This window comes from Erigeron canadensis, chromosome 4 (assembly GCF_010389155.1).
Source record: "Erigeron canadensis isolate Cc75 chromosome 4, C_canadensis_v1, whole genome shotgun sequence".
NCBI classification, from domain to species: Eukaryota; Viridiplantae; Streptophyta; class Magnoliopsida; order Asterales; family Asteraceae; genus Erigeron; species Erigeron canadensis.
Genome location: NC_057764.1, coordinates 41,249,861 through 41,267,226, shown reverse-complemented (window position 1 = coordinate 41,267,226; position 17,366 = coordinate 41,249,861). Strand labels below are relative to the sequence as shown.

The 17,366-nt window shown below is 30.0% G+C and overlaps 1 protein-coding gene across 1 annotated transcript; it reads left to right on the top strand.

Annotated features, from left to right (window-relative positions):
* Positions 1–9,360: 9,360 nt before the first annotated feature.
* Positions 9,361–17,341, top strand: LOC122595810 (cycloartenol Synthase-like). Its single transcript, XM_043768258.1, has 17 exons — positions 9,361–9,585; positions 9,740–9,940; positions 11,826–11,915; positions 13,538–13,735; positions 14,006–14,090; positions 14,225–14,391; positions 14,615–14,803; positions 14,977–15,090; positions 15,221–15,343; positions 15,439–15,561; positions 15,684–15,782; positions 15,922–15,978; positions 16,067–16,113; positions 16,202–16,345; positions 16,709–16,967; positions 17,051–17,134; positions 17,219–17,341. The coding sequence occupies exons 1-17, from the start codon at positions 9,361–9,363 to the stop codon at positions 17,339–17,341; spliced, it is 2,328 nt and encodes a 775-aa protein (XP_043624193.1).
* The last annotated feature ends 25 nt before the right edge of the window (positions 17,342–17,366 follow it).

Sequence of the window (17,366 nt, the reverse complement as noted above, 5' to 3'; positions counted from 1 at the left end):
AGAGTGGATACCACTCACATTTGGTTTTATAATCATAAAAATCATGGGTGACATGTGTTTATTTAAAATTCAAATAAATATTAAAATATTTGTATGTGAGGGATTCCCCATCTAAACTCAGATGGGGAACAACCCCATATTAACTTTTCCTTATATATATATATATATATATATGGGAACAATCAAATAAGAACAGTCTTGTTCTCACCATTCTTATTTTTAACTTTTCTCACCGGAGTATATATATATATAGAAAAGTGAGTATGGACTGTTATGCACCCAACTTGGGTGAAAAACTCCTCACATATCAATATCTTAATATTTTGAATAAATACTTGTCCCTCATGATTTTTATGGTTTAAAAAAAGGTATGTGAGAGTTTTTCACCCAACTTATGTGCCTAACAACCTCATATTCCTTTCCCTTATATATATATATAATATGGGATAAAGGCATGGGAGTGTAACCAACTATGACCAAAAGGCTACGTAATGTACCAATTTACTCAACTAGCTATCTAGTGTAACTAATTTTATTTTTTGGGTTGTGCAATGTAAATAACCGGCTAAGAAACAAGTTATAGGTTACCACTTTCAATTTTGTTCCCTTTTTATTAAAAAAAATTGCCACCTTTGTTTCCAGATTCCAGGCGTTATCATCAACATGAACATCAAACAAAAAACAATTCGATTGGTGGTAGTTTTAAGTCTTAATTCGAAAAAACAACAAAGTTATCGCGATTTTAATTTTTCCGGCGAATCACCATTTTTTTCGGCGAACTTTATTTTCAACATCTTTTGGCTAGGGTTTGTGCATGATCAATTTTTGAGTCGATTGGTGGTAGTTTCAAGTCTTAAATCGAAGAAACAACATAGTTATCGATATTTAAATTTTTCCGGTGAATCACCATTTTTTCCGGCAAACTTTATTTTCAACATCTTTTTGCTAGGGTTTGTACGGGATCAATTTTTTGAGTAGATTGGTAGTAGTTTCAAGTTTTAATTCAATGAAACAACAAAGTTATTATTTTAAAACTGTTCTTATTTGATTGTTTATATATATATATATATATATATATATATATATATAAAAGGGATGCATAACTAACCACTTGAGTTAGCTCAAGTGGCGAGCCACCACCTACAAATTCTGGTCGTCACCATATAATGGCGTTTAAGTGTCGACACAGGTTTTACCTTGCTTGGAAGCATGATTGATAAATATTTAGGTATTTTGCTCAAGTGTTAAGTATTGGGTGGAGATGTTTAACTGGTATGTATATATTACTAACAATGCGATACTGGTGATTAAGGGGTTCGCTCCAGTTTATAACTTATAGGATTCATGATTAAAACGCTCATTTGTTTGTGTTTTGTGAGATTAAGTTGCTAGCTACATCTATAATAAATTGTTAAAAAGGGGATCGGTGATTGGTTTATATATTAAAATGGAAGACCAGATTATGTCAAGAACGATGTGATGGGCGGTGCGTACTGATTTATCTCTATATATATGAATATATATGATTAAATCTTCAAGTGGTCACGGATGATGATATGTTACACAAAAATATATTGTCCATAATTAAGAGAATGGGTTTAATTAACTGATCGATGATATATATAGCATTAAACTTTCATTTGGATATATCAACTTGATTGACAATACATTTATAGTAATTGATAATTAATAACAATAAGTTAACCTGTCATTATGTAGTACGTACGGAATATATTACATTTCACTCAATCGTACAAAATATATATATATATATACGAGCATGGTACCCGCGCGTAGCGGCGGATATCGTAGACGGAGGTGGCCGGGGTGTTGGTGATGTTGGACAACAGCGGTGGTTATTGACGGAAATTAAGAGAGTGTGTGTTGTTTTGGTACATTCTTTTGTTAGAGAGATAAAGAGAATAGACATATTTGTGTTTTGTTTTAAGGAAAAGGGTAAAAGGGTAAAATCGCATGTCCCATATTTGTAAACTTTTTAACACCCCTACATAATTTTTAATAAGGAGTATAGATATAGGTTTTAGGTAAAATAAAACAACTATATATATATATATATAATATAAAATAAGAACGGTGAGAACACCTTAAAAACATCATTTTGATGCATTAAAAGTCCATAAAACTAACATATTGCATAACTAATTATCATTATTTAAGTGTTTAACAACACATTGATCCATCAAAATCGAAATAATCATGTTTTTTGTTTTGTGCATCCATCTTGGATGCATATTAATCAAAATGATGCATCCAACAAAAAACATGATTTTTTCGATTTTGATGAATCAATGTGTTGTTAAACACTTAAATAATGATAATTAGTTATGCACTATGTTAGTTTTATGGACTTTTAATGCATCAAAATGATGATTTTAAGGTGTTCTCACCGTTCTCATTTTAAAACTGTTCTTTTGATTGTCTCCCTATATATATATATAATGATTCCAAATACATCAACAAATTGTATATATATATATATAAAACTGTTCTCACATGTGTAATTTAACTTACACATGATTTTCCGGCTACACATGATTTTCCGGCGACACGGTGGCCGAAAAATCATGGTGGTGGTCGGAGATGATCATGGTGGTATGTAAGTTACAAAAAACACATATCCTAAAATTGGTGCTAAAATAACTTGTATATATATATATATATGATGATTCCAAATACATCAAACAAATTGTATCTCAATTTAAAGAAACCAATAATGTACTGTTAGCTTATCAGGCAATGAAGAAGAACAACTACGTACCTATATTAAATTAATTTATTTATTGATTAAATGTAAGTTTGCTATTTAATTAATTTTAATTTTATCTGTTATATATATATATATATATATATATTAGATTTTAGTCCCGTGTTAAATACACGGGTTATTAAATGGTCAATATAAGAAATAATATATGCAAGAAAAATATATTTATATGTTAAAATGCAAAAAGTATATTTTAAAAAACTTTAAAAACTCAAATGTAAATACGATGCTAAATTAAATGGTAAATGATTCACATGTTTTCTTTCATCTTTTGCATTACTTGGAATTCAAATATTGGGATGATGTTTTCATTGATATAAAGCTTTGCTTCATACATGCAATTGGAGACTTGCGATTTTCCTATGAATATATTAACTTATACATAAATTGAATAATTAGAGCAGAACAATAATTGTTTATTATACATTAAAAAAGATAATAATTAAAATAGCACAAGAAAACATCTATCACACATTTGAAAACACAACCTGCTTATTAATTGGTTATATCAAATTCCTTAATTGGAAGTTATATGTTATAACTAATCTGTTACTTTCTTTTCATTAGCCACGATTATGAAAGAAGAATATAGTAACAATAACTGTGAGGTTTTTTTGTGGGATTTATAATTTTGTAAGATAAGAGTAAAAATTGCTTTTTTGTTCTCATAACTTAAGAATTATCAAGGTTTTTTTAAAAAAATCCGTTGGTCCCTGAATCTAGAATATATATATATATATATACTAGGTATTTTACCCCGCGCGATGCGCGGCTAGTTATAAAGGTTATTTTATACATTAGTAAATAGGTATTCTATAAGTTTATTATGTGGAAATTAATTATGTTATAGTTCATGGTTAAATTCTGGTCACCTCTTGACTTTTCTGACATGTCAATATTACAATCACTCAACCTACCGTAGTTATTAAACACTTCTTTTGAGAACATTTACCCTAAGATATTTTGATATCATCAACAACACCATTTGTGTAAAAATAAATCAAATGTAAATCGATAATGTAGCAAATTCCTAGTGGCAAAGTCTAAAAATATTTCTAAAATATATTTATATTATTATTTAACTATATTGTATATAAATATTCGAAAAAAATATGGAAGCGACATGTAAGAAAATTCTTACGTGGCAAAGTCTAAAAATATTTTTAAGTTGAGTTGGATGACTTTATAAAGCTAAGATTCTTATTATTTTATTAGTTGTATAGATATATAAAATTAAATTAATGTAGATCGTATTCCTAAAAAATAGAACATATTCGATAGTTGTATTTATCTAAAGTTATAATAACTTATATAATAATTGTATTTATCTCTATTGTAATTATCTACAGAAAATTGTTTTGGTCGACAAACATAAGCTAAATTTAATTAATTGAATTAAATCACATGTTTAATTTCATAAATTGAAGAAATTGAAAGTTTTGATTGGTTAATTGAAGTTTGGTCAGTTGCCTTTTATTATATACTAGATTTTAGACCCGTATCAAATACACGGGTTTACGTTATTATAAAGATTAGATTATTCTCAAAGTTTAAGTATATGCAAGCTAAATAGTCTTATTAATTCAAAAGAAAGTATCCAAAAAACAATCCTGGAGATAATAAGAATGTAAATATACCCATTCGCCACCTGTTGGTGTTGGTGTTGGTGTTGGAGTTGTCGGGGTCCCTTGCATCATTTCGTTTGTACTCATTGTTGGCCTTCGCCAGTATCCTCGATCACTTTATGGCAAGTTTTGTACCAACTATATGTATGTAGATGGTTGGATTAGATAAAACTTTAAACTTTAAACATGATTATAAAGTGTTTGAATGCAGCCCGATATGTAATAACCTGCATGTTTTTCGTTAGTCATACTCTTAAAATCTAATCAATGGATACCATGTTTGCTTCTTGAGTTAGTCTTGTAATTATAATTAGGATTATATTATGCTACTATCCAAAACCCAAATATAGTAAAAACGGGTACCTTTGTAACCTGGATTGAATATGCCTATTACAAAGAAAGGAACTCATCTTTAGATATCTAAACACAAAGAACTGATTAAAAATTATAAAAATGAATAAACTCATGGCTATAACTTTTAATGTATCAAACTAACTATGATACTTCTGCCATTATCAAAGAAAACTAACCATGATACTGTTAATAGAATGGGATAACTGCAGAAAATAGAAAGCACCTTTCGACCAATTCATGAAAATAGCAGTGACCTTTAAAAGTTTTGTTATTTAGAAATGAACTTTCATTTATTACCGGAAATAGCAACATTTGACACGTGGACATGGTGACGTGGACATTTTTGATTACGTGACATTTTTTAATGACGTGACATTATATTTTATTTATTTACTATTTAATTTTATCAGTCATGTCATTTCCCCCAAAAATGGCTTCGTTTCAGTTTCGGTTCCGACAAAGTATTTTTTTCTCGTCATTATATTCTGAAGCTAATTTCACCTTCTTTTCATTTATTTTTGTTGTGTCTCTTTCATTTTCAAGCATTGAGAAGTTGTGTATGAAGATCATAAAGGAGACATAGATCTATATCTTCTTCGTCTATCTCGAGTTTTAAAATCTCTAAAACTAGATGTCAAAACGTCTTTGTTTTCGTCGGAGAGAGATCCTGCGGATGTTCAGGTGAGACGAGAGTTTCATAGTTGAAGAAATCGAAGAAAAAACCATCTCCACATTCAACACCGACGAGGTGTTCTAGTAATCCGACTATAAATTAAAGTTCATTGCTAAAAAGCAAACTTTTAAAGGTCATTGTTATTTTCGTATTGTTTGAAAGGTCCTTTTTATTTTTTGTGTTATAAAGAATGATACGTCATTAAAAATGCCACATAATCAAAAAATATCCACGTCACCTTGTTCACGTGTCAAATGTTGCTATTTCCGGTAATAAATGAAAGTTCATTTCTAAAAAACAAAACTTTTAAAAGTCACTGCTATTTTCGTGAATTGGTTGAAAGGTGCTTTCTATTTTCTGCAGTTAAACTTAATAAAATCTACGATTGATAAACCGATCACGAAAGGACTCATGACCTGCTCACTTTTCAACCTTTATAATAAAGGAACAAATAGTTGCAACACGTTTCTTCAAATTGGTCCATCTTTCCGAGTCAAACAGGTTTGTTAAACGGGTTACATGGGCGATGTTTAACTGTCATGTTTTGCCAAAACAACCCATTAATACCATGTATGCGCTTCACTATTCCAAATAGACTAATTAATAAGAACAATTACATGTTCTACTTGATAAGTGCTGCAGTTATAAAAGCTTCTTAGCTAGCTTCAATTCTATTGTTGATTGTATGCTCTCCATCATAATCGATCTCCTCGTTCAAAAGGCTAATTAACCTGCATACTCTATATACTACAATAAATACATAAGATGTGTCCCTAAATTATATAACCACAAGCATCCGTAAGACCGTAAATAATATATATTGCATGTTTTAGATATATATATATATGGTAACACTCCAGTGAGAACAGTCTTAAAATAAGAACGGTGAGAACACTTAAAAAACATCATTTTGATGCATTAAAAGTCCATAAAACTAACATAGTGCTTCACTAATTATCATTATTTAAGTGTATAATAACACATTGACCTGTAAAAATCAAGAAAATCATGTTTTTTGTTTTGTGCATCCATCTTGGATGCATATTCTTCAAAATAATGCATCCACCAAAAAACGTGATTTTTTCGATTTTGACGGATCAATGTGTTGTTAAACACTTAAATAATGACAATTAGTTAAATACTATGTTAGTTTTATGGACTTTTAATGCATCAAAATGATGTTTTTTAAGTGTTCTCACCGTTCTTATTTTAAAACTGTTTTGATTGTCCCATATATATATATATAATATATATAATATTATAACCGTAATTTGACATAAAACTGAAGAGTATCTAAAGCATCCGGAGTAAGTTATATATATTAAATGCTTTAGATATATATTGATCAATTTTATATAATAGTCATAGTTATCTAGAGTTATAACTTATTTAATAATTATATTTATATTTATTGTATTTATCCAAAGAATTTTTTTTGGTCGACAGCTTAAGTTTATTTTAATTAATTGAATTAAGTCACATGTTTGATTTGATAATTTAATGAAATTAAAAGTTTTGATTGGTTAATTGAGTTTTGATGAATTGTCTTTTAGTATATATAAATAAATATAAAGATAAAGATATGTATGATTATATATATAGTGTAATTTTAGTTATTTTGTACGTCTTAAAGGAATAAGAGTTAGTTTATCATAACTTTGTTGAACATACATCAAACAAAGTTTAGTATTTTTGACCGAATATAGGAGCCAAATATATATATGTAGCCAACAACCCATGCCATGGATATATATATATATATCTTATAAAACGGTAGTTATCTTGATATTTTAAAGGCATCCACATCAATTTAACTATCCTTAAAAATTGTCACATAGGTTTTATTCCATGTGGCATCTCCATAATTTTTTTACAATATAATATACCAAAAAAATAAAAATAAATTTATTCTCATATTTATCAAATCAAATCTTAAATATATGTATGAAAAAATTAATATTTTTTATGTAAAAAAATCAAATCAAATCTTCCATTGAAAAAAAAAAATACTAAACCCGTATCATGTATTTCAAATTTTTAAAAAATCAAATCTTCCATTGAAAAAAAAACACTAAGCCCGTATCATGTATTTCAAATTTCCTAGATTTTTTTTACATCAAACTAAGCTAGAGGCTTTAAGAATATTCAAATTTTAAGAATATATATCCTTTTTATTTCCATTTTTCTTATGGTTCATATCAAAAGTAATTTCTTATAGTAAATCAATCTAATTACTTAATATTATTTTTTTTAGTCTATGTAAAAAGTATTTTATATCTTCTTTCTTTGATTTACAACAACTAAAATAATATAATTTTTTAGTTAATAAATAGGTGGTTCATTAATATGGTCTTAAACTTTTTCACTTTCATTTGTATGTGTGGATTGTTAGAGGATGGTTTGAGGGTACTGTGCAGACATGTGTAGTTTGAATTCTGCATACAAATAGAAAATGGTATTATGTCATGACATAAAACAAATTACAGAAAAAAACATTCAAAATTTATAATACATAAAGTTTATACTTGACAATATGTAGAACATCAATATGAAATGTAAAGATAATATTATAAATGAAGTGATTTAAAAATAATAAAACACATTTTACTAATCATCAATAGGTATATCTAAATTTTTTTATTACTGTTTGTTTCAACTATATTTTATGATAATCAGTTGACGCAACGCACGGATAAATACTTCATTTTTAACCATTTTTATACGTATGGATTATCAAATTTTATGTTATTTATATATAACTTTTCATTCACTAAATTTGTAAGACAACTAAACTAATATATCAATTTTTAAAATATCGCGTATCGCGCTGGTCAAAAACCTAGTATATATATATATAATTAAAATTCCAAAGACAAACAATAAAGCCGATCGAAACTAAATAAAAAACAGCACCGTACCTAATTAACAATAATTGTGATTGCATGAGATTCTTATTGATCGATATGATGATATTAATTATATTATCAAGACACGTTATCAGATAGTAATTTTACTAATTATATATCTAATCTAATATATAATAATTAAGCTAGCCAAGCAAAACGTATATCACATTTATCTTTTTAATTAGATACCGCCCTTAATTTTTGTTAGAGAAAGTGAATTAATATGATATTATTAGGAATTGGATCATTCACGTACACATGTAAATATTTTAATGTAATAAAACAAAAACAACTAGTATTAATCACATTTTTTTATTTCGTAAAATATATATATATTATGGTCTTATATTAACAATACGTACGATATCCCCTTATATAATTAAAGTATATATATCAATTAACCCCTTGATCGTTCATCTATCTATATATATAGAGAGATTAATTAGTTTGACAACAGCTAGCTAGCTTACTCCTCCTCGATATCGTTCAGCTCTATCTCTCGATCGATCGGTGATTTCAATTCAATTATTCCTAATTAACATGCATATATATATGGTGCATGTACGTTACAAGCTAGCTAGCTAGTACACTACTGATCGGTTAACTAATAATATATTTTAAATGTAAGTTAGATCAAATATCTTTTTGCTTGTCATATAATTAACGTACTCGATCAATTCACTACGTACATTCTTCTTCTCATGATAACAATAAATAAATAATTTTTAGTTTTACTTGGAAAATTTCCTATATAGTATAATGTCATGTATTATAGAAGTTTGGATATGATCCCTCCAAAACTTGGGTTTTACTCGTAGTAATTAGCATAATGCAATAAGTAATTTAATAATGATCGAATTGGGGTTAAAATAAATAAAGAAGTTATGTATGTTTGTACCATACTATACCTGGATCAAATTAATTAAATGTGTGATACTAATTAGTTTGTGTACGTACGTGGTTGATGATGTATAGTAGAAGTACATTTTGGCCGGTAAGTAGTAGATCTCGATAATTATGTGGAAGCTTAAGCTGTCAAAAGGGGACTACGATGATGATGACGGAGGTGTTAGAAGAAGAAGTAGTGTAAATGATGAGGATCATATTGGTAGACAATTTTGGGAATTCGATCCATATGCAGGGACTCCCGAGGAACGATCTCAAATCGAGAAAATGCGACAAGAATTTACCAAAAACAGGATGAATGTGAAGCATAGTTCTGATCTTCTCATGAGATTTCAGGTACGTAATTAGTAATTATGATAACTAAGTTTTCGTAATAATATTGGTACGGGGTGTGTTGATGAGCTCACTCTTAATTAATTGGTCAATTAACTTATATATATATATATATATATATATATATATATATATATATATATATATATATATATAGTTTGCAAGTGATGATGATCATCAGAATAACCATTACGAATCAGATAAAGATCATCAATCAGATGAAGAACAAGTAGCTGATGATCATGTACTTGTGAAGACGGGGTTGAAGAAAGCGTTGAGGTTTTACTCAACTCTTCAAGGTGAGGATGGGACCTGGCCTGCTGACTATGGTGGTCCTTTGTTCCTTCTTCCTGGCCTGGTACGTACGTACGTAATTACTGTAATTAATTAAATAATTAACTAAACAACGAATATATATATATATATATATATATATATAATATTTTTGGAGACAATCAAATAAGAACAATGTTAAAATATAAACAAGGCAAGAACACTTAAAAACTACATTTTAATGCAATAAAAGTCCATAAAACTAATATAATGTATAACTTATCATTATTTAAGTCTTTAACAACACATTGGTCTGTCAAAATCGTGAAAATCATTGTTTTTGTTTTTTGCATCCATCTTGGATGCATATTCATCGAAATGATGCATCCAACAGAAAACGTGACTTTTTCGATTTTGACGGATCAATGTGTTGTTATACACTTAAATAATGATAATTAGTTACGCACTATGTTTGTTTTATGGACTTTTAATGCATTAAAATAATGTTTTTAAATGTTCCAACGCTTCTTATTTTAAGACTATTCTTACCGAAATATTACCTTATGTTTCAGTTTACTTAATTTGAAAGTTGTGGCATCAAGCCTTGTCCCATTATGGCTAAGTCAATATACATTTATTTGTTGGAGTTTTTTTTCATTTCTTTTGAAGGGTTTTGATCAAGGGTTTTTCTAGTGTGCGCCTACTAGGCACATTTTAAAAATTAAATAATCTCTCCCAATTTTCATATATACCATGTAATTAATATGCTTAAATTTTCTTTTTTTCACTTAGTCCCTAGTTTACCTTCTTAGTTTTGGCCAATTATAACATTTGAGTTCTGTCCAATTTTCCGTTTGCTAATCCCCCGATCTTGACTATATCAAAATTTTGCTAAAATAATTTACCATTTGCTAATCACCTGATCTTTTCTTTTTAACACTGAAACTATACAACGTTTGTTTACGTATCATGTTTCTCCAATAAAGTATATGAAAATTTAGTTTGTTTTTATTTGCAAAAATGAACAAAAACACTTTATTTGATTTAAATGAACCTTTCAACAGAATAAAACTTTCCAAGTGATGATTTCAACTCTGAAGGCATAAAACAAGTTTTTGCCTTTTATCAAAACTTTGCAAAACACAATGGATTTTCAATTACAAAAATAAGGTTTGTCAATAAAAATAGTGAAAAGAAACGACGAGATTTCTTATCTCATCGTGAAGGACATTCGGTAGTAGATCATACAAAAGAACAAAGAAATCAGATTTTTACGAGATATGAATGCAAGGCTCACATGAAAAAGCCAATATGTATATATGATGTTGAAGTTATATGTAGTCAACATGTTCTGTTTGGAAAATATTGAAACAAATGATGAACTTGAAAATCTTTGACATTTATCAACGGAAATTAAGTGAAAAAAGGAAAATTTAAACATATTAATTACGTAATGGGCACATACTAGAAAAACCCTTTGATCAATTAATGGACTTAATTAGAGTATATTTTTTAAAGTGTTTTTTTTCTTGTTTGTTCTTTTCTTTATTTAGTATATTAAATTCTACTCAACTATTGCGAAACATGACAAATATCTAATATCTAAATTCAAATGTTTTTTTCTACTTTCTAATGGTATGAAGATATAGATGGTAGAAAAGATAACACGTTCAGGGGGAATTGATTATCTCATACGATTAACCAATAATTCATAAATTAACTCAAAAAGTTAAAAAATATAGTATAAATAATGTTAGTTGCTATTTGTATAAAAAAGTTCTTCAAATATTTGAATTTGTCAGGAGCTAATTTGTTCGTTCCAGTCACCTAAATCCTTCAGACCGTGACATTTGAATCAACTAGTCAATATAAAAGTACTGTACCATAATTTGAGAGTACGTAGTAACCCCGTTGTCAAGTACGTACGTACTAACTAGCAAATTGAAACTTCAAATTGTATTGTGTTACAGATCATCGGGTTGCATGTCATGGGGGCGACAAGTGTAGTTTTATCTGCAGAACACCAAAGGGAAATTTGTCGTTATATCTACAATCATCAGGTACATGAAATATCTATATCTATACTATCTTATAAAGCATTTTATCATTTTTTAAAATGTCAAAAGATGATTTAAATTACCCAAATTATTCTCCTTCTTTATTCACTAATTTAAACATCTCTGCCTAATTAACATATAATACTCTTAAATTTCAATCACTCATTTCTTTTCTCTCTCCTCAAATCTCAACCACTCATTTTTTTTCCTCCTTCATAAATCATTTTATTCCTCTAATTTATTCAAAGTCTTTTATCTTAAAAACCGTATATCGCTCAATTATAAAAATTGTATGGGTGTTCTTAAAATTTCATGTTCTTTCATTAGAGATGTCATTCGATATACTTTCAACGAATTTTTAAATCCGAGTACGGAACCCGTACGGCTAAGGCATTTGGCTATCACACTTTATGACTTATCACCTCCTATGACCTATCACCCCACCATCTCACCGCCGCATTGCGCGGGTACTATTACTCGTATCGACATATCTTTATATATAATAAAGAAGGATTGTTTTTTAAACTATTTTTAGAAACAATTATGATGTGGCATGTCTACAAATTTTTTTAAAATGTTTTTATTTTATTTATGATGCCATATCTAATTAATAAAATTTTAAAGATAAATAGCCAATTAAATATTTTCAAAATGTTTTATTTTATTTATGATGTTTACAAATTTATTCTTTTATTAGAAAACAAAATAAATACTTTTTTATATAATATCATAAATGTCTTTTTATGTTTAATTAATGCAATAGGTAGTAATATATATAATTATTGTGTTAATCAATTTAATATCTTCCAGCCGAGTTATTATATATCAATAACAAAAATTATATACATTTTTTTAGGTTTTTATTGCTTTTAAAATTTTATTAAAAATGTCCGGGCTGAAATCGGGCTGATTAACTAGTATATAATTAAAACAAAACTGAAGAGTTGTTTAAGCCACACGTACGTGCGTAGTTGCAACTTATGAGTTAACATGTTAATTTTCTTTTACCTATTAAAAAAGTTTCCTTTAAAAATTAAAAACAAAACTTAAAAATGAAAAAATAAATCTTAACAAAATAAGTCAAACCTAGTTTGACCGCCAAGGACCCACTTCAGTGGAAAGTTGTAATATACATTAATATTAATTAATTAATTTGTATTAATTAATATATATTAATATCAATTAATATATATTACAAATTAATATTAAGAATTAATACTTGAATGGGCCGAGGTGTACGTAAAGTCGTAAAGGCACTCCTTTTTCAAGCCAAACAAATCTGTTTACCGAGTTTGACCGCCAAGGACCGATTTTACCGCATTTGACTAGAGCCCATAAATGTGACCGATTAGTGGCTTTGATTTTGCACATAGCTTGCATATCTCCGTAAATGAGAAATCCAGTCGGACACAAGAGCTAACTAGCTAGGATAGGGGGATGTATACTTAGCCGCCCGTGAATTCTAACAATCAAAGTTTTTTCTTTTTCATAAAGATAATACTTACTGTACGTAAATAATACCAATATATGGGTTTGAAAGGTATAAACTAATTAATGATGCATGATTAATGGTACGTACCGTACATACCCTTAAATAAATACGTATATATTATTGCACGAAACAGAATGTAGATGGAGGATGGGGTTTGCACATAGAAGGTCACAGCACCATGTTTTGTACGGCTTTGAACTACGTGAGCTTGAGATTGCTCGGAGAAACTATTACAATGGATGATGAGGGTGCCCTGACAAAAGCTAGAAAATGGATTCTTGATCATGGCAGTGTCACTCACATACCCTCATGGGGTAAATTCTGGCTTTCTGTAAGTTAGTATTCATTTCTAATTAATCTATTTATATTGCTACTACTACTTTACTTTACATTTTATCACTTTAACATGCTTTCCAAGAGGTTATGGATTCTAATTAAATCGTACTCATGACAATTGTATGACAATAAAACACTCTGTAGTTACTAGCTAGCAGCATATATGTCAATTAAGCCCAATATTCTTAATTGACTAAAGTGTTTGTTTGTTGGTTGGTTGGTTAGTTTGAGGCTCATCGGATCATATATATATATACATCCGTAGGTACTCGGGGTGTATGAATGGGCTGGCAACAATCCTTTGCCACCAGAGCTGTGGCTTCTCCCATATTTTGTTCCTCTACACCCAGGTTTGTTTATTGAAGTTTTTGTAAGGTTTTGTTTTATGATATATAGTTCGAATGGTACGTGGCATATATAAATTATATAATTGTATCGTGTGATTATTATTACTTTATATAAAGATATTGTTTTGATAATGAAGGACGCCTGTGGTGCCACACAAGGATGGTTTACCTACCGATGTCATACTTGTATAGTAAGCGGTTTGTCGGACCAATCAGTTCCGTTGTTCTGTCACTAAGACGAGAGTTATATAAGACACTTTATCACCAAGTTGATTGGGATTCAGCAAGAAATCAATGTGCCAAGGTAGTTAGTTTAATTCATTATTCTTGTGTAATCAGATACTCTGGAATTCTAAATGTACATACAATTTGCTCAAAAATTTCAGAGCATCCCCCCTAGATAGCATCCCGCCAAACAATTTCTCGCGGTTATTGCAAAACAAAGAGTTCTCTCATGAACCTTTGTCTATGTTGCTAACACACTAGTCACTATAAATATTTCTTGAATTTTTTTTGGTTGGTTGCAGGAAGATTTGTATTATCCTCATCCTATAATACAAGACATCATATGGGGTGGTTTGAACAAGATTGCGGAACCTTTACTGATGCAATGGCCATTATCCAAGCTTAGAAAGAAAGCATTGAACACTGCTATGCAACATATTCATTATGAGGACAAGAACACTCACTATATTTGCATTGGACCTGTTAATAAGGTACCAACACACTCATCAAAAATCAACTGTAAACCGAAACATTTCTTGCAGTTGATCAAGTTAAAAGTTCTTTTTCCACCCCTTTTGGCATTTCAATTAAGTTAAATATATTATTATTATTATTCTAGTTTCCTTGATGATTTAAGTTAACACCTACATATATGCCAAAACAGGTGCTCAACATGTTATGTTGTTGGGTAGAGGATCCAAAGTCACCTGCAATTAAGTTGCACCTCTCCAGAATCAAAGACTATCTTTGGATAGCCGAAGATGGCATGAAAATGCAGGTAAATTTGGAGCGGCTTCACTTACTGTTTATCCTTAACATCATCAGCTCATTATCATTTGTATTCAAGAATGTGTAACCATGGTTTTTCCACCACCTGACTATATCCTAATTTTTTAAATCTTAATTAGGGATACAACGGATCACAATTGTGGGATGCAGTTTTTGCAGTTCAAGCTATATTAGCAACAAATATGGTTGATGAATATGGCTCCATGCTTCAGAAAGCACACAACTTCATTAAAAACTCACAAGTAAATAAATTTTTACTTCATTGAACTTCTATGTTGCACCCCAGCATGGATGATAGTGATCAATATTCATTAATTATATCTTTGTTAATGTGAAGATCAGAGAAAACAGCTCGGGTAACTTTCAGTCATGGTATCGTCACATAATATGTGGTGGATGGCCATTTTCCACCCGAGCTAATGGTTGGCCTGTTTCAGATTGTACTGCTGAAGCTTTGAAGGTGTGTAGCAACTAATATGATCGTAATATCATTAAATCATGCATATATAGCCGGACTAACTTACATTTCACTATCTCATCTTAATGATGGAACGATAATGTATATGACGATGGGGATTGTAGACGGTTTTGATGCTATCACAAATGCCAAATGACATTGTTGGAGAATCAATTGCACCAGAATGTTTATATGATGCTGTTCATTTACTTCTAACTCTTCAGGTATATATGTGTACAGACACTAGCATATTAAGGTAGACATAAGTTGCCTTAAAAGTTAAAACTTTATATCTGGCAAGGAGAAAGTATGCTAAAAGAGAAATGCTTGTATCTTTTGATTGATTGATTGTCTTGGATGCAGAATGCAAATGGCGGATTCTCCTCTTACGAGCTCATGAGATCCTACGGATGGTTAGAGGTCTGTAAGCATATACCATAAACCTCTGTGTGTCTATATGTGTTCAGATTATAAAGAATGAGAAAATGATCATGAAACTATATGTTAGGTGCTCAACCCGGCTGAAACATTTGGAGACATCATGGTCGATTACCAGTATGCCCCCTGCCTACTGTCCTTTGATACCTTGATGAGACATAGACGTTTTATGTATTGTTTTATCTAAAAGATCTTTGTAATTTAGGTATGTGGAGTGTACATCTGCAGTGGTGCAAGGCCTAAGATTGTTCATCAAACTATATCCAAGCCACCGAAGAGAGGAAATAGAAGCCTGTGTCGACAAAGCCATAACATTTATTGAGAATATGCAACTGCCCGACGGCTCATGGTTATTCATATCTCCTACACTACTGTTACCATTTTCATACTCTTAAAAAGTTTGAGATTGTGAAATTGACAGTTATTGGGTGAAAATTTGGTCATATCAATTTCATTCCAACATTTTCCATTATAGACCGTTTAATAAGTTTTCATGTATATAAGAAACATTTATTTCTTCACTTATAAAGCCTTTCTAACTTATAGATGCGAATAAGTTTCACTTTCACACATAGTTAGGTGCAGAAAACTACAGCTTCCTTAAGTTAACTTCTTAAGAAAAAAAATGTGTGAAAAATGTCTTTAATTTCTTCATTGTTACTACTCCTAATTGTGGGGTTACATATACTCCGTATATGATTGTGAGGTACAGGTATGGATCATGGGGAATTTGCTACACGTATGGAACATGGTTTGGAATAAAAGGATTGATTGCAGCGGGTGAGACATACGAAACTAACGATAGCATCAGAAAGGCGTGTTCTTTCTTTCTCTCTAAGCAGCTTCCCTCCGGGGGTTGGGGAGAGAGCTACAAATCTTGTGAGCGAAAGGTATACACAAATATCGCAGGGAACAAACCCCACCTCATAAACACTTCGTGGGCTTTGCTAGCTCTGATTGAAGCCGGACAGGTATCTAATTAGCTAGCTAGGTTAGAATTTTTGATATATTTTTGTCATTTCATACTTAGACGTAAGTTATTCGTTGTGGGTAGGGTGAGAGAGATCACAGGCCACTCCATCGTGCTGCAAAAGTACTAATTGATCACCAAACAGAGAATGGAGATTTTCCGCAACAGGCAATTACTTCAATACATATGCATGTGTACGTTTATATATGTTCTTGCTTAATTTGGTTTAATCGGGTAATGTTTGTTTTACAGGATATTATAGGGGTGTTTAACAAGAACTGTATGATAAGTTACTCGTCTTACAGAAACATATTTCCAATTTGGGCTCTTGGAGAATACCTCAATCGTGTAATTGGAGATAAATCCCCTACTTGATGTTATATATATATATACTAGGATT